This window comes from Emydura macquarii, unplaced genomic scaffold, assembly GCF_026122565.2.
Source record: "Emydura macquarii macquarii isolate MOO-44397 ecotype Brisbane River unplaced genomic scaffold, CSIRO-AGI_Emac_v2 contig_1363, whole genome shotgun sequence".
NCBI lineage: Eukaryota > Metazoa > Chordata > Testudines > Chelidae > Emydura > Emydura macquarii.
The window spans coordinates 507845-526497 of record NW_027131500.1 but is presented as its reverse complement, the minus strand read 5'-3'; the positions used below and the strand labels follow the sequence as shown (position 1 = coordinate 526497).

The 18653-nt window shown below is 38.1% G+C and overlaps 1 protein-coding gene across 4 annotated transcripts in view; it reads left to right on the top strand.

The window, feature by feature from the left end:
• The window catches only part of FAM149A (family with sequence similarity 149 member A), a 58903-nt gene extending 41507 nt beyond the window's left edge, over positions 1-17396 (top strand). For 3 of the 4 annotated variants that reach the window (XM_067551599.1, XM_067551602.1, XM_067551600.1), the window contains exons 2-14: positions 890-997; positions 2670-2802; positions 3113-3255; positions 5348-5473; positions 5910-6086; positions 7086-7276; positions 9035-9189; positions 11106-11209; positions 11399-11626; positions 11937-12057; positions 13903-14031; positions 14468-14546; positions 16433-17396. In XM_067551599.1, coding sequence (XP_067407700.1) covers positions 890-997; positions 2670-2802; positions 3113-3255; positions 5348-5473; positions 5910-6086; positions 7086-7276; positions 9035-9189; positions 11106-11209; positions 11399-11626; positions 11937-12057; positions 13903-14031; positions 14468-14546; positions 16433-16506 — 1768 coding nt within the window. In that variant the 3' untranslated portion in view covers positions 16507-17396. Of the gene's footprint in view, positions 1-889; positions 998-1531; positions 1551-2669; positions 2803-3112; positions 3256-5347; positions 5474-5909; positions 6087-7085; positions 7277-9034; positions 9190-11105; positions 11210-11398; positions 11627-11936; positions 12058-13902; positions 14032-14467; positions 14547-16432 lie in introns of those variants that run through there. The other variant, XM_067551601.1, reaches the window with a different exon arrangement.
• Positions 17397-18653: the final 1257 nt, after the last annotated feature.

Sequence of the window (18653 nt, the reverse complement as noted above, 5' to 3'; positions counted from 1 at the left end):
ACCTCCAGTGCTGAGAGGGAATATTGCCTAAGTACTATTCCTGTGGTTTCTGAACTGCAAAATAGAGGTTACAGAAATGCTTGAAGAATAAAGTGCAGATTTCTGTAAAGGTTAACACCACTCTTAAAATAAGTCTTTAATTACATTAAAAGTACACTCACTTTTTTTCTCAGAAAAGCTCTTGTAAATTGATTCATTGTATCTTAAAATTGTTTGAGTAAACGTTTTTATTAATGAAAACTTTTAAGGAATTGGCAGAGATGGAAATTCAAGTCATTGCTTTGAATTCATAGGCCAGATACTGTTCAGCAAGTGTGCCTGCCTAGTACTAAGAACTAATTTATTCTGCTATCATACCGTCATCGGCTCAGATCATGCAAATACGTTGTTTGAGTCAGCAAAGAAAAACAGGTTGCAGGAAGATGGAAAATAATACTTTTTTTTTCTATAAATGGACTAAATGCAAAGCTAATTATAATCCCAATGACACTAATGATTGTGTGCAAAAAGTTTGAAGGATCTCACTCCTGATCCCTGATTATAGTACAAGTTCCTATTCAGAAGCCTTCTTATTTGTCAGTTTGGGAGTCAAATTCATTTTACCTTACAGTGCTATACTACTACTACTCATCATTAAGTGCATATTCTTGAGTGTTGTACAGGAGCTCAGAGCTCTTCTTTTACTTACGAGTGGAATTTACAGTATCAGTTGCGGTGTGAAAGTCCTTTGCTCTGAACCTCTTTTAAATCTAATCTGCTCTTTTCATTTGGCTACCCATTAGTTTGCTGCACCTGTAAATTAGTTTGTACCGTTTGTTTTTGAGAGTGAGACATGAGTTATGATTATGTACAGACTGGAATTAATATAGTTTTCATGTGGTGTTTTCAGAAAAGGGCTGTCCAAAGGATCTACAGATCATTGTTTCTCAGGGAAGAGTGGAAATCTTCCAGCAATTTTTATGAAAAATGTGCAGGAAGCCATCGACAATTTTACCTGGTATGTATTAACTTCTGAAATAGTACTTATTAATAATAGAACAATGGGCCAAGAATGCTAATATGAGGTAATCCATTATAGTTAAATATTACAATGTGTCTACAGCAAATTTAAATAATTAACAGATTGCTTTATTATTTTGGAAAACAGTGGCTACGTTTAATACTATGCTTTTACACAAATTTAGTGCAGTTTCTTTTCACTAAAGTATATTCTCTAATGTAATTAACATGAATGCCACCAATCATTTTTCAGTAAGCTTTTTCTGTTGGCGTAATGGTTCAAGAAATATAATCTCTTAATTCAAGTGATAATTTTCAGATTACCTCTTGGATTTCATTGGTCATTTTAGGTCATTTTCATGGATGACAGGTGTTAGGAAAGGACTTCAGCTTTCCAAATAAGCATTATGCCATGCAAGGGAAGCAGCAGTTTAACTAGCTGAGATAGCAAGTACATTCAGCTTTTTATGTATTAGTCTGCTTAATTCAAAGTTCATCTTCTTTGCATTTCAGGTTGATGACATTTGTCCGTGGCCTGCATTATCTCCAGCGTACTTAATGCTTTGTACTACCATGATTCTTTGCTTCTCAGAATTGCGTTCTCCTTCCCCTAACCCTGTCTGCACTTTCTGAGTAATAAAATATCACGTTCTTTTTTTAAAAAAACTATTATGATATCTAAAAGCATTTAACTTAGGAACAGAAACACAGACTCTACTGTATAGAACACAAGTAATGCTGATTTACCCAAGATCTTGTTAATCAGGTCTCCTGGAAATATCTCTGGGTTTGAACTATGCTACAAGGCTCTGGGGTTCCACAACCTCAGAGCAAAATGAAGACGCAGCAGCCAGCATGGAAAGTCCAGGTTCAAACTTCAGAGTTCAGTGAAGAGAAAGCTAACTGCTTTTGTAGATCAGCTAACTTTAAAGAAGCTTCACTCCAATTAGCGGGAGCACTGTCTAGAAGTTGGCTGGTCTGCAAAGATGACTGCTCAGATTTTCATTGTACTCCAGAGTACAGCCTTTTAAAAGCCTTCTGACAAATGAAAAACCCATAACTGAAAGTTTGGTATGGGCCCATTCTCTGTATGTGTAAAATGTAATATGTAGCAGGAAATATAATAAAACAATATTAATTGAAACTTTTCTTGTTTTAAAAACTTTGCAGTAAAAAATCCTGCAAATTGAGCACATCAATTTCTAATAGATTTTGAAAGGTTAACTTGTCTATAATTTGTACAGTTTTGGCTGCACTGATTTAAAGTATTCTGGAGGACACAAATCATTCTTTTAGCATCTTTCACATATTTAGTATGTATGTGGGTGCATGTGTAAAGTAAATACCTGTACACGTAGTCTGTGTGTCCTGGTAATAGTTAAAATGATGATCAGCTAGCAGTGTAATAGAGAAGAAAAGTTAACCTAACAGCTTTTGGATGATGGATATGACTGCAGCACACACCCATCCCACCTTGTCTAAAAGCGCATGCCCTCAACCTTTTCATCACCCTTATCTAACAGATGGATTTCACAGCATGTTCTGAATGTCACATGTCATACACAGGCATACATCACTATCACGTATATGATATGAATATGTGTAATGTTACTTTTAGTATGTTTGTGTAAAAATACATTTTTTTCATTTTATTTTGTTTCTTTCCACAGTGAAACTGTTTCATCACTGTCCTCTAGCAATCCTACAACACCAACTGACTTGAATAATTCTTGGTCTGGAATACAAAGCTATACTACTGGCTTGTCCACTGAAAGAAGCTCAATTTATTCTTGGAGGGATGATGTATGTCTCAGAAACTTTTATTAATAGTACTTTTTGTCCAATTTACTGAAGAAAGACGAAACTGCTTTACAGGAAACTAGTTTTTCATAAGACATACAGCACGACTTGTCATTGAAAAGTTACTTTTTTTCCAGTGCAGGACAGCTGCTATAGCAATAAAGAAAACTGAATTAGTAACTAGGTCACTGATTAACTTAGTTGTATCTCCAGTGACTAATAATAATTAAAAAAGTAAAAATGTTGTGTATTAGATGTGGTTCTCATTTTAAATATGTTTAGAAGCATTCACTAAAAACAATCTTATTTGTAGGAATTTGACAAAGCTAATACACAAAGAGTGCATCAGTCATTCTGGGATGTGGATGAAATGTTGTTTGAAGGAAAAGTGAGATCTCAAACCCAGGGTCTGCAGGCAGAATGTAAAGAATGGACCAAACGATCTCTTCATCTGAGGTAAGGGAATTTCCTACTAGAATTTAGTTTCTTTCTTTATTTCATTCATTCATTCACAGTTCTAACCAATCAGAGTTTTTTGTTTGAGTACTTAATATATTTTCTAGGTATCTCAATCTGAGCTGTTCTTATTGGATTATATTTATAATACTATTTTCAGAATTGTGTTCAAATTCATCTGCAGCTCAGTGGTCAAACTATGTGTTAGTCCTTGACCATGCATGGACTGTCAGTGCTCTACCTACTCATGATATTCATCCGAAGTAATGTAATCATCGCAAAAGATTTTATATTAGTGCAATCACGAGAATAGTCATGTGCAAATTAATATGAGAAAAGAAAAAACATACTTCAGTAGTGACTTTTAATATTTACAGAATACATCTAATAGAGCAGTGAATATTATATTTATGAAAACTAACCTCAGTGAAGACATGCAGCAAAATCTTGTCTACACTGAAGTCAGTAGAAAGTCACCCAGGCTGTCAATTCTACTCTGTTGAATGCTGTCATTTTTAGGAGTAGTGAGAAAAGAGAGTGTCCACAGACTGCAGGAACAATATGTAGTCACAGTGATGTCACCATCCTGGGCCATGTAAACCAGCATGAACCAAAGTGAAATGTTAGCAAAGCAAATAAGTAGTTACATAAATGGAGAGATATATACTTAGGGAGAAACTGTCCTTGGCTTTTTCATGGTGGTGCAAGGTGCCTGGGGAACAGAGGGACTGCTCCTTCCTTCCACGCACAGCACAGCAAACCACCCAGTGAGGGCAGGGAGGAGACTTAGCCGTGGGGTGATGCTCTGTTGTGTGTGCAGAGGATCACCCAACACCATTACAGCATGATATTGTAAAATGCATGGTGTGCTGTGTACAAAAATAGTTAACTCCGAGGTTTAAAAAACACCCTTTGTTCTCAGTCAGGGCTAGATTGTGAACACAGTTACTCACATTGTTGAGCAGTTACAGGAGTTGCACTGTTGACTCTAGTGGGACTGCTGCTGTGAAGATCTGTTCGCCAGTGTGAGTAAGAGGTTCACAATCTGTCCTTCCATTTTCTGTAAAATAGGTTAGTTATCCCGGTCCCCATTTGAACAGGTAACATATGTAGTTGTTCATACTGGGCCTGAAAATTGCCATTGACTTCTAGATGTAGGGGATCAAACCTATTAAAAGAAAAGGCCTTTTCTTACTGAGTCAGTTTGTAAAGTAGATAATTTTTAATGATTAATGAGCTAGTGACTAATGAACATTACTCAGAACTTCCTTATTTACAGTGCTATTCAGTGAAAAAGTAGGAGATTCTCAAGGAAACATTTTCATATATTTGAAAGAACCTGAGAATTTCAGATTGACATATACAAATTCCTGCTGTTGGCTGTAGACTCCCCGAAGAGCCCTTGCAAATGTTTAGTGGAAAACAACGTAATAAGTAATGAGCGTTAATCAGATAAATAATGATCTGAAATCCTCTTTTTGACAACGTAATTGTGTACACATTAAAAGAAAAATAAACTTTTTCCCCAATTGCAATCCACACAATTTCAGTAACATGTGCATTAGCAGCCATCCTTATAAACATCGTGGGTCAGATCCTCTGTCCTCATGGAGGTCCCTTTGTTTTACTAGAGTTGTGCAGAGTGACGTTAAATCAACCCTAAAGGGATTGTGTTCTCCATCTATTTTAAAATTTTCTCTTCTAAGTTGTCTGCTGGACTGTTGATTATGAAAGAAAGTTTTATGTTCTGTATACAAATCAACTTCTATAACATAGTTCATTTAGCTACTATGGCTGTTTTCTGTTATCCTTTCAGTAAAGGTCTGGCTATTTTTAAAGCTTATGGGCCAGATCCTCAACTGGTTTAAGTTAGCATAGCTCTACTGGCTTCAGTGCAGCCACACAACTTTACGTTATCTGAGTATCTGGCCCCTTATTTCCATTAATTGCTCAGAATAAATGTATGCGAGCTATTATCAAATTATTTCTATCTGTTTGATTGTATTGCAGATGTCTGTATTTTTCACATTGCTGCACTTCCTGTTATTCAGATTTGATTACATGTATCTACTTCACATTTTGTATTATGCAGGATTTTAGGAAAACAGCTCCTTTTTCTTAAGGATGAAGGCTTTCAGCATTTTCAGAGCAGAACTACTAGCTCTGTGTATGCCAAATCTTTACCCGGCCTCTGTGAAAGCACTAGCAACATGAAAGAGTATGTTAACAGTTTCATATATGTTACTTTTTAAGCATTTCAGTTGAATTCAATATATTCCTAATATTTACAGCAACTAAACTGTAACTACATTAACATTAAAAAAAAAACCTCAGTCACAAATATATAAACATTACCTCTTATAGATGATTAAATGAGTGAAAAGTTTGTATGATATGTCAAACAATTCCCTTGATTGTGTAGCAATCGTAGCCTAGGCTTTTCAGACCTTTTTAGGATATCATTTTAGTATGTTGTCTTTGTGAAGTGGAAATAAAATGTATTTAGTCAAAAGCACTTCACTTTGATCTGTCATATCTTTTCATAATTTTATAAGCATATTATTTTACGAGCTGTAAAACACTTCAGTATAATGCAGTAGCTGTCTGTTTATGCTTCTTTCCATGTATATTTAATTCTAATTCTTTTGTTTCAGGCTCTGCATTTTGGGATCTAAACTGGTTCCAATAGCATCCCCAGTACACAAATCATTAGATTGTGGTTCCCCAAGGATTTCTGTTTCTGATTCATCTGAGTATTCATTCCTGGAAGAAGAAATCTATGATGTGGATGGAAAAATTGAAGAGTATCTTGCTTTTGACAACAAGGAGCTGTAAATAAATTATATATTTTTTTGAAGAATATAATCAAAAACTAGCATGAAATTGCTTTAAACCTGAGGATTTGCTTCTCTCTAAACCTACTTCCAGTTTATTTTAGAAAATTCCTTAGTCGTCACTCTCAGCTGTGGTTAAAGTGTACACAGTGCAGCTCAAAAAGCAAAAGAATGGGGCCTTTCTGAATTAAGATTATAGAGATTGTTTTTAATACCTTTTTTCCATTTTTTAAATTGTAATATGATGTAGTTAATGTAAGAACAGGCATAGAATAAAATTTAGTTCCAGAAAACCCTTTTCATACTAAGGGTATTATGAGGCAGTGAGTTTAGGGTTCTGTGCTCTACCTGTTCCCCAGTCCACACACAAAGAGAGGGAAATAAAGAGGGGTGAAAATGTCCGTATAATAATGGAAGGGTCGGAGTGGCACATGAGGTTACATGGTCCCCTGCTTCTGCAAAACTGTGGAAATCCCTCCAAGTCACTCCACTAGTCATGGCAAATGTGTCTGACTGAGCAGGATGGGGTGCTAAGGATCTACTCTACATAATCTTCTCCCCTTCAAAGCTTGTGGGATGGTATTTTCCTTGGGTGGTGGTGAGGTAAAGGATTCGAGTCCCAAATGACCAACTCCATCAGTTTTGTTTCATTCCTGTTATACTATCTATGTATATGGCTGCTATATCAAGAGTCTCAAAAACTTTTTGGTATACTGCCCGAGTTTGACTTTTCATGTTGCTACCACCACGATACAAGTGCAGTTCAACCAGCAAGAGGCAACAAAGCAAAGTAAAACCAAGTCATAATTTCAGTTTGGAGATGTTCTGGTTTCTTCCCACAGTACTTGGATTATGTATAATATGAAACTTGATTTTTTAAATATAAATCTATTTGATGCTTTTCTAGTTCAGTAAGGAAGTATTTTAGATTCACTGTATGTATTAACAGAAACAGGTAGAATTTGGTAATACAGCTGCATTTGCTTCAATCATTAGTGATGATGAGAGTTTGGAACAAAAGAAAGCCCAGCTTGCTCGAAAGAGGAATAAACGTGGCATTCCTCCTGTTTCTCCCAATGCCTGTATCAAAGACGCAGTGGCTGCTGAAGTGTTTGATTGTGTCTGGAGCAATGTAGTTGAAATATTGGAGGAGCTGATTAGAAAAAACTGGGAAACTGCTATCACAGGTACTTGGAGTTTTTGTAGCTGGAACTTATAAAATTGCACTTGGAACGGTAATTTGATATTTATTAAATATGGCTTAGGAAACTTCTTTATTATAATAATAATAATTATTATTATTAAATATCACCTTGTGTTTACATGGCACTTTATAAAACGTATCCACAGCCTCCCAATGGAAAGATTCTTCCTTACTTCAGTGGGCGTTGGATCAGACCCATAAAGAGAGGAGGTTTCTTACAAGAAGTGCTTCAGTGTAAGTCGGCACAGAGAGATCACTGGTAGAAGGTGTAACATGATGCCCCTTGGAAGGCCTTTATTGGTAGGGATTGAATCTGGGACCTGGATATCTAAAAGCATTAGCCTCTAACGTTTAAGCTAAAAGGGTCTGTTAGCAAAATCACTGTGTAGACTTATCAGTCACTAGAGGGGGAGAGATTGCCACATTGAATATTAGTTACACAGAGATTAACATCAGATGAAAGAGCATAGTTCACTGTGATAAATTTAATTCAGAAGATACATTTTGTCTTCTGGTATGTGCATGGGATTGTCTTTTGAAGCTAATGGGATTGCATTGTTTCTTAAAATGTATGTTAACAGATAAATCAATACCAGAAAAAAATACATAATGTCATTCTTAAATAAAATGGAAAAGGAAAAGTATATCAATGGAAACTAGTATAATAATAGATCTCAAATTCATTTTAAAACTATGGCTGGTCTACACTTCAAATTTAGGTCAACGTAGCTACAGCGCTTGGTGTGTAAAAAAAAAAATTCACAGCCCTGAGTGCTGTAGCTATGCCAACCTAACCACTGGTGTAGACAGAGCTAGGTTGACAGAAGAATGCTTCTACTCACCTAGTTACTATTGCTTAGGGGGGTGATGTTTCTACTGCGATGTAAAAACCCTTTCTGTTGCTGTAGGCTGTGTCCACGCTATGGGGTTATGTTGTTATAGCTACAGTGCTGTAACTGTGCCACTATAGCCCCCGTAGTGTAGACATGGCCTAAATAGAAGAGGTTAAATACTTGCAGTATTCTATGCTGGTAGAACTGAGTGTTGCATGTATTATTGCCAGAATACACAAGAATTATTCAGGCTACAAGTGAATTGTTTAGCACAGTATTATGAATTAAAGAAGAGGAGATTTAGGTTTGCTATCAGGTTTGCTACCTTTTCCTCTACAAAAGTCATCCATTTGTGGAGAATAGGCTACTAAGCAAAGTATTTGGGCTAGGACAGTTGAGAAATTTAAGGGTATGATAGAAATAATATAGTGGCTTATACCCATTGAAAAAGTAGTAATACAGCTTTTAGTCCTTTCCTGCCTGGCAAGAGGACATTTGATTGCCTCGGTTCATATGTTTTTCTGTTTCTAACACATCTTTCGTGGAAATGGTTCAACAATATTCCAGCCGTTTTACCAGTGTCTTCTAAAAAAGCAAATTACATCTCTTCCACATACATGGCCCAGCTGGTTTCACATTGACAGACAAAGTACAGTCATTTTGAAAATGTTTTTAAAAATAAATGCTTTTAATCTGACAATTGGTTTATTTTTAAATGTCATGAAGTCTTAAATGAAAACTAATCTAAGCCAAAATGTCATTATAACATTTACAATACATTTTGAATACTGTTTACCTAGCAGATAATATGTCAAATCTGAGTCACTGATATTTGCCTACCATCATCAATTTGTATAACTATATACAATTTTGTTTCTTATTCGCTTGTATGTTCTACACCGGTGCAGAGAATGATAAACAGGTGGAGAAATTGAAAGCTATTACAAGTAAATTGCCACATCTACCAGTCTCCCATATTGCAGCAGATACAGCAAGTGTCCCCCCCTCAACAGGCTCTGAGGCACGAAGCACATCTTTCGGTTCACATTTTGTTCCATCTCAGGTAAAATATTGTTCTACAAAACAGAATTCTGTTTTCAGTTGATCTGCACCTTTTCTAGCTTAGACCAGAAAAGTTTCCATATTTATTGATTATGCATGTCTACGGTATTTAGTTTTAGTCTGGTTTTAAAAAAGACACAAATCTACATCATTGTTATAACTTCTTTTTATTCAGACTTGGTAGATCCCAATTAGCATTGACCCTTTTGTGTTAGGTGCTATAAAAACAGATAACAGTACTCTCTACTTCCTCCCAGAAAATTATATCCTTTATATTGAGAGACAACCTTTCCTTCTAAATAGAACCATGAACATGTGAGGCGTGTGTGAAGTTCTAGCCCAGCTTCCCTCTCAAAACCCCTGACATGTCTTATTGTATTAGTTGCCCCTCCTCTCTCTATGTCTCTCCTCTTGCCTCCGCTCCCCACTGCCTTATGGGTTGGAGAACAGAGGAGACTTGTTCAGTGTCTGTGCCTCAGTGTTGGAACTTGGGAATCCTGGGTTCTAGTTGAGTTTCTGCAGGTGAGTATGCTCTAGCAGTTACATACTTTTCTGCCTCTGTCCTCTAGCTTGTCCCTTTCCATCTCTGTCCCCTCTGCTTCTGTTTCCCATAACTTACTCCTATTCCTGTCCAGCATGTCCCTGCCCCTGCATTCAAACAGCTTTCTTCTCCTCCTCCTCCATGCTTCCTAGGTGTCTGCAAGGGGAGCTTTGAGAACATTGGAAAGATAACCTCTCTGCTCTTAGTTCGAGTGCTTGGTTCCATAGTGGCCCAGCAGCCAGAAGGAGTAAATTGCAAAAAGTCCTGGTCAGCCTGTGCAGTCTTGAGCTGGAGTATGCCCAATGAAAATGGAGTATTTTGAGAATTTAGCTTCCAATGGACTTTCATGGGGGCATTTCAAGTCACCTTGACCCCACAGCGACTCCCCTGCTACATTTTTGAGTCCCTACTCTAAAGAATGGTGGTAGAGCTTCTCTGTAAAGTGGTTGCAAGATTTTTTTTAATATTAACAAAACATCTTTTCCCCTAACCTCATTCTCAGAAATGGCTGAATCATTTTAGCTGAAACTTTTCAAAAAGTAAGCAAATAAATTATATATGTAAAGCTGAAGTGGACACCTAATAAATATTTTAGCTTGAAGAAAAAACTTTAGGCAAAGTTATAGGGCCCCATTTTCAGTTACTTTTAATGGAATGGAAAATGTTAAGCAATGTTAATTATAGGTGTTGCTGCCAACTCTGTCTCTAATAGAAATAAGCAGTGGGGTACATATTACTTATGTTTGCACTGATAATATTACATAATTCTTGCTTGTAATATCTACTGTTAGTCTTAATTTTCAAGCTTTGTTTTGTGGGGTACTGACCCTTATTTATTTGCATTTTATCTTTTATATGGAGAAAATGTTCCATTATGATTAAGGTTAAGGTTCTGTCATGAGTATTTTTAGTAAAAAGTCAGGGACAGGTCGCAAATAGTAAACAGAAATACACAGAAGACACAACCTGTCCCTGACCTTTACTAAACATATCCTGGGGGAGTAGGGAGAACAAACCTGTGGAGGCTTGCAGCTGCTTTAGCCTACTGCTCCAGTGGGCTGGCTCCCGGTCAGCTGTTCTGTGGCTCAGGCAGCTCCTGAGCCCCACTGATCAGCTGTTGGATGGCAGCCCCCAGGTAGACAGCTACTCCAGCCCTGCCTCTGAAGTCACGTAGGTCCTGGAAAGTCATGGAATCCATGACCTACGTGACCAAATTGTATCCTTAATTATGATCTGAAGCGAGATTTCCTTTGCATGCTGTTCTTTAAGCATCTTTTGACCTAACTATTTGGGTGTTTTGGTTTTTTGAAGCCTTCCTCTATAAAAGGTAATGAGACTGAAAAGGTTTAATGCATTTATTTTTTTGCTCTCTTTAGGTTCACCGTTTCTCCAGCAATTTCTGTAGTGATTTGAATGGTGTTATGACAATTCAGGCTAAACCACTCCAACAGAGGCATGCAAACTTGGCAGACAAGATACAGTAAGTATTGATATGAAAATAGTATACTTTTTATTTTGTACTTTGTCATTTTGGCCATATAAAAATGCTTTGGGATGCCAAAAATGTAATAAAAAATGTAGACATCTTTCTGTCAATAATAGACATGACTGAGTTTTAATTTGTATAAGTAGCAATTATATTCTTCTAAGAAGTGTGTGTTTGTTCTAGGAATGAACAAGAAGACAAACAACATAGCATGGGCTCTGGTTTTCTCAACTCAGTGCGGAATCGGCGGGGACGAATTACTGATAACAGTATTCTCTCATCGTCTCGAGTACTGCTGGCATCTTCTAAGAAAATGCCAACCCATCGTAGGCTACCATCTGTCACTTCAGACCCACTATACTCAAAGACTCCTAATGTGTACAGTGATAAAGTCCTTAGGGGGACTAAATTGTGAGTTTTTAGTTTCTCTTTTTTCTTCCTTGAGATCAAGACCCTGCTAAACTTGAACAAGAGCATTCATTGTTACAGGGTGAATAGTGTAAAAGATTTGGGAACTAGTTCTGAAATTTCCAAAAGATTCCACACTTCATACAGAAAAATGAAGTTTACGTAAAGCATTGTTCTGAAAGCAGCAGCAATTACATTACTCTGTGCAGCTGCATTAAGTGCTCCACTATTTACAGTATCTTAAATGTATTAAGAAATGTTGTCCCTAGAGTATTAGATGGAATCTGAAATCTGTTTAATCTGAATCCTACAGGTATACTGGTTTAGATCGCTTGTCCTCTCCACTTGTACATACAGTCCGGAACAAGTTACCACCAATAAACACAGAGGCTGTTGAACAATACCTTTCAGTACCTGGATCACGGCAAGGCTTTGTAAGATGTGTACTTGTTAATATTGTTAAAGAACATCATAACATGGGGATGGGAGGGGAACAACAAAAAAAATCCCCAAATCCACTTTGCATCTTTGGTTGAAATTACTACTTTGGGGAGAATAACATTCAATCATATTTTATTGCGATAAAAGACCCTGACCTGCATGAGAGTTTATACAGTAAAACTTCAGAGTTATGAACAGCTCGGGAATGGAGATTCTTCATAACTCTGAAGTGTTCGTAACTGAACAAAACATTATGGTTGCTCTTTTAAAAGTTTACAACTCAACTTTGATTTAATACAACTTTGAAACTTTGCTATGCAGAAGAAAAATGCTGCTTTTAATTATCTTAATTTAAATGAAACAAGCACAGAAACCTTGTCAAGTCTTTTTCTTTTAAACTTGCCCATAGTAACTTTAACATAGTACTGTACTTCTGTACTGTATTTCCTTTTTTTTTTTTTTTTGGTCTCGGCTACTGCCTGATTGCATAACACACTACCAGTTCCAAATGAGCTGTGGTTGACCGGTCAGTTCATAACTCGGGTGTTTGGATCTCTGCAATTCTACTGTAGTTACATTTGAAGGTGCACAGGGAGGTATTTTAGGCCTCAAATGTAGGTTATTTTAAAAACATTTTTCTAAAACTAAATATTTTTTCTTCAATTTCTAGAAAGCAGATATAAATTAATTTTGTATCTGTGTTTTGAATTTATATATTGCCTTCCAGCATTTTGTTGCATTGTGCTAGTGCATGAGAAGTAAAAAATGAAATTGACTATAAACGTGAATATAAATAAAAGTGAAATTGATCCATTTTCATTGTCCAAAAAGCATGAAGTGCAAGAAAACAGAAAAATGATGAAAAGCAAATTAGAATTTTGAAATTATTTCAGTTTGAATAATAGACTTCTCAATATTTTTAAAATGTATAAATATAGACATACATGAAAAAACCCACAACCTTTATCGTTTTGTATGATCTTATGCTCCTTTATGAGGAAAAGGGGATAGTGTAGTGATTGGGGCATTATCCTAGGACTTAGGAGATCTGGTTCACGTCCCTACTCTGCCAAAGACTTCCTGTGTAACCATGAGCATGTGACTTAGCTTCTCTGTGCCTCACTTCCCCATCTCTAAAATGGAAATAATAGCATTGCTGTGTCTCACAAGGCTGTTGTGAGGATAGATACGTTAAAGATTGTGGGGTAGCAGCGCCGCACTTAAGCATCCAGCTACCTAGTGGAAATTGCAACCCTAAATTAGGTGCCCATGCTCCATATACAATGCATGGGGAGAGTTAGATGCATAAAGAGAGATTCACAGAAGCCAGCAAGCTGAGCGGGAGCTGCCTAAACTAACCAGCAGAAATATTGAAGAGAGGGGTGAGGACTAAGTGCTGCCCCTCAAAGCATGTTAGGTGCCTAATTCTGTGCTGGAGGGAAGAGCTTTCCTCTGTTCAGGATTCCTAGCTGTAAATTCTTTCCTGGAGTTAGGCATCTTAGCCAAGTCAGTCCTTTCTCATGAAAAACCGTTGTGGTGTTGGGCTGGTACCCCCCACCTTTGCTACTGAAACCCAATGTTTAGAGGACTTACACTTGCCGTCTCCTACCTTCTCTATAAAACATGTTATCTTAATTTTTATACATTTGAAATCTGATTGAAAAGCCCAGCCTAGTAATTTTAAAAACTCTTAACATGAGGCTTTCACTTAGTGGAGTATTAACTCTTTGCTTTTTTTTTTCTTTTCTTTTAATTTAAGCAAAGGTCAAAAGGATTCTGATTTTAGCCCTGCCAATATTTGCATTTATTTCAATGCTCAATTTTTTTTTCTCTTTCAGCATAGAGGACGGTATCCTCATAGCAGAGTGTCAAGCGCAGTACCTGACAGTACAGAGCGACGACCACTTAGAGAACGAACTGTCATTATTGATCAGTTTTCAAGACCCAATACAACGCACACATTCAGGGTGGGTTTTTGTGTGATTAGAGATGTTGGGCTGCCTCCCCAAGACCACCACCACCTTTGTATGACTACGAAACAGTTTCCCACAGTATCAGACCTTGTAATGGCTGGAGTGCAGGACTGCTTACTCCTACTCCCTCCAGAGAGCAGGATGTGTAAAAGAGGGTGGTAACACTTTCCTGCACTCCATCTGCACTGCTCTGAAGAGTGGGGTTAGTGTGCTGGGAAGAGAGATCTGCTGCATCCTAATGAATGAGGTAGATTGCACCACCTCTATATACAAGAAAAATGCCTGTGGAGGCACGATTCTCTAATACCCTTCTGGAGCAGTGCAGCTCCACCACAGCCCTCTGTGCTGGGCTGTGGCAGGACAGCCACAATCAAGCACTTAATCTATGAGAGGACCATAATGAACAAAGTCATTTTCCCCCTTTTTACAGTCAGACACACCTCATAAAAGGTCATTGACGCCCATGGATTTTGCTAATCATATATGGACAGGGCAAGGCTTTTTAACAGGTAAGCAAATCCAAAAGATTAATTTAATAAAAAGCTATACTGCATAGAAACCCTGGTGAGGAGGAAATTGGAGGAACCTGGTATGGGGTTGGAGGGCACACAGAGCCTCTGAAATGGGGGGGAGAGGAGAAAGGAGGGCATGGAGGAAGTGGGAATGGTGGTGATAGTGGTAAACCCTGGTGTGGGTGGAGAGGGACATGGGGGGGCACACACAGCCCCTGGCAGGGAAGACATTGGAGGAGTTCCTAAAACAGAGGGGAATGGGAGAATGACATGCAGGGAACTTTTGTTGGGGGCATGGAGGAATGCGAAAGCCCCTGGTGTGTACAATAAGCTCGGCCTACAAAAGCTACGAAGTGTGCAATCCTCTAGTTGTAATTTCCATATAAATAGTGGTGGCGGTGGTGGTTTATAAAATTTTTCAGAAACTTACTCAGAAATGTGTATTCCACATGACATTCCACACTAGATTATAAAACGTCTAAACATAAGCCATGCTTTTTAATTGGCTGAGTTTGCAAAGGCTTTACACTCAACTTGATGGCATTTCTGTGTTTGTCTGTATGTACTGCGAAAACTTATGAACACCACATCCAATTAATTCCAAAATTTCAGGGAACCTTGTAGGCATCAGTGGCCTATTGATTTTGGGGGGAAAATCAGAACAATGAAAGGGAGGAAATGGGGGCACTGCCACAGCACAGACACAACTTCAAGCACCTTTACAGTTGTCTATAGATCAAACAACTGGTTGAAGGCACCCATTACTACCTTCCAGCATCACAGTACTCCTGCTCATCCTCCCAAGAGAGTTTGACATGTTGATACTCGAATGACGTATCTCCCAGAGAGATAATAATGGTATGGGGATTGTGGGTGTTCACACAGAGCCCCGACCACTGGGGGGAGACTATGGGACCTTAGTATAGAGGGAGAGAGGGAATGGGTGGCAATTGGTATGGGTGGCATAGGGGGAACAGGTGAAAGATTTGCATGCAGAATCCCTGCCGGGAGGGGAGGAGAGTAGGGGGCCTTGCTGTTGTGGGGCGGGTGGGGCTATTTGGGAGTCCCTGGCATGGGGGGGAGGAGAGAGACAGACCCTTTGTCATAGGGAGATGGGGGAGGTGTGCATGGGAGGAAGTGGAAATAGGGTGACACAGTAGCACTGGCATTAGGGGGTAGAAATAGGGGGAAGAGGAAAACTGGGGGCACACAGAACCCCTGGCAGGGAGGAGTTGCAGGGAGTCTCTGAAAAAGAGGGGGATGATAGGGTGACACATAAGCTTGAAGTTGCGGGCAAACGGAGGGTTGCAAGGAGACTCGTATATATGCAGTAAGTTTGGCCTACATGAAGTACAAAGTGTGCAAGCCCTCATTATTAGCATAGTGCCATAAAAAAGTAATTTTTAATGTGAAAAAGAAAATGGAAATTTTTTGTTTATAATGTTTTTTAAATCAAACCTTAAATTCAATTAAATCATTGTTGGATTTCTGCTAAGGTCTTTCAGCAAAACAAGCAGGTACTGGATGTCTAAATCAGTATTAAAATGAATCTTCATACCTGGCTCTCTAACTTCTGGGATAAATTAGTACCTTTTACGTTAGATTCCATTCAGTCAATGAAAGTCTGCCATTCCACACTTTGTGTCCATTTGCATTTCTGAGAGTTGTAGATTTTTCTTTAGTTTTGGATAATTCTTTAGTTTGAGCATTGTGCAGAGAAACTAATACAAACCAAAAAGAACAATTTGGATAAAAAAGGTGATGTGTGAGAATACAATCAAACAAATGCTTTTCTAAGGAGGTCTATGGAAACAACCCAAATACAGTCATGGTGTGACTTTCGGGTTATAGTACACTTACCAAATAATGTTTTGTATTTTCAGGCTCACAACATTACTCCAAAACCTTTCAAAGAAATCCATCCACTTCTAGGAAGAGATTTCAAGTAGCTTCTTAATACAAATTGGAAAGGGACAGAAAATTCACAGCACTAAATGGAAGAGCACACTACAGTCACAAGAAATAAAGAAAGAGTATTGCAGCATACCGTGTGCTGCTTAGTCTTCCAGTTGTGGGTAAATGTGTATGGCCTTATTTTAAAGTAGCATCAGCAGAGACTGGATCAAAATGAAAGAAAATAAAACCAATAGTTTAAATCTGGACTGTAGGAGTTTGGTGTCTCTGCAGGGTAAAGATGAGGCCACTGTCTCTTTCACACACATCCACTGACTTAATCCTTCATTCAGGAAGCAACTCCATAGTTCTGTTTCTCTGTTGGCAGAAGCAAGTAACAACCTGCTTAAGTCCCTGAAGTTGTATTCTTGTTTCCCTTCCCCTTTCCAGTGTTACAGGTATTTTGGGCTGATTATGTACAAAGTTAATTTCTTTTTAAATTAGAGTTTGTACTACCGCCTTTTTATCCCTGTTATGCCTGCTTTCTTTTCTCGTCTCAGATGATTCCCGTTGCTCTCTGGTAAAAATTGCCTGTCCCTAGCCTGTTCCTTTCTTAATTTGGCACATCTTCATCTGAACAGTGATTAGAGAGCTGGATTTAATTCATTATTAGTAATTAAGATGTTCAGCATGTCAAGTGTTTTGTAGCTCAAATGGAATTATTCTCAGGAAACAACAATTGCTCTGTCAGGCTGAGTTATTCCATAGATCCTCAGCCTGCTCGCTGACCTGTGAATAAGACCGTTCTCATTTACCAAACCAGTTATTATTGAAGTTTTTAATGTCACATACTAATGTGAAACCTAATCAAAATTCCTGTATTTAATCCTTCATTAAATTCCTGTATTTAATCCTTTAACATTAAAATATTTCCTTAAATGAATAGAGACTTCATTTCATACTCCTTGCATTTGTTCAGATCAGTACGAAAAAAAGTGTAACTTTTTTATTCATTATGTCTAGTGTAGCAGTGCCCAGAAGTCACTGCCAAGATCAGGGCTCCAATGTTAGCACTGTACATACATACAATAGGTGACAATCCTTGCCCCAGAGAGCCTACTGTCTAAATAGACAAGATAGACTAAGTTGGAGGGGAAACAGAGGCATAGAGAAATTTAGTGACTTGCCCAAATCACCCAGTAGGTCAGTAGCAGAGATAAGAATAGAATCTAGGTTTCTGAGTCCCAGTCCTGTCTCCTGTTTATGGGACAACACTACCTCATATCAATTCTCTGAATTTGTTGAGAATCATTCTAAAACTGACGTGTGCAACCCAGGCAAAGACTTCATGATATTTTTTTTATCTGCACTGTTACCAAAGTTTGGCTTTGAAATGTCATAGTCCCTATAAGTAAACAAAATAGTTTTATTTTGATCATATTTCTCTTTGGACTCTGTCTAAATCCTCCATCTAATTTTTTTTTCTCCTTCAGCTATGTCAAATTTGATCTTTGGAGTTATTTTTTTGAGCAAACAACATGCATTCACTTTTGTTTACCTACCTCAGAGAGGTGATTTAAGGCTTTAAGTTTGTAAAGTGCTTTAAGATCCTCAGGTTAAAGAAGCTGCAGAAAATCAAAGTGTTATTCATATTAATTAGTATCGTTCATCACTGGTTATCCTTAAGAATTGTGTCCTGGAAACACTGCCTTCTTGTCATATCAGATGAAGGACATGAATGGAGAGATGTGGGTGTAAGGCCTGTTATGAAAAAGCAGGAGCATAGAAAAGCAGGGTTGTTGGACAGAGATCCTATGTCAGGAACACTCCAGAGAGTCAGCCCTTTTGTGAGGAATTTGGGGGTATGTCTACATTGCATAGTAAACCAGTATCCATATGACCTGTGCCTAAACCTGTTCTTTGCAGGCTCCTGCTTGATTGTCCACACTGCATTGCTGTGCAAGCCTCATATCTGTGCTGACGTGCCCATACTGCATTATGTGGACATGAGTCAAATACTGTGGCTTCTGGGGACATATCCTAGAATTCTTAGAACCATTGCTAGCTGTGGCCAATCTAGGGCTTGGTTCATGGTGTATTGAGAGAGAACTTGTCTGTCCAACCCATGGCACTTAACCAGAAGTGCTGTTAGCCCACCAGTATCTCCATCTGAATCATTTTCCTGCAACCACCAGAGCCAGCAGTATGGAT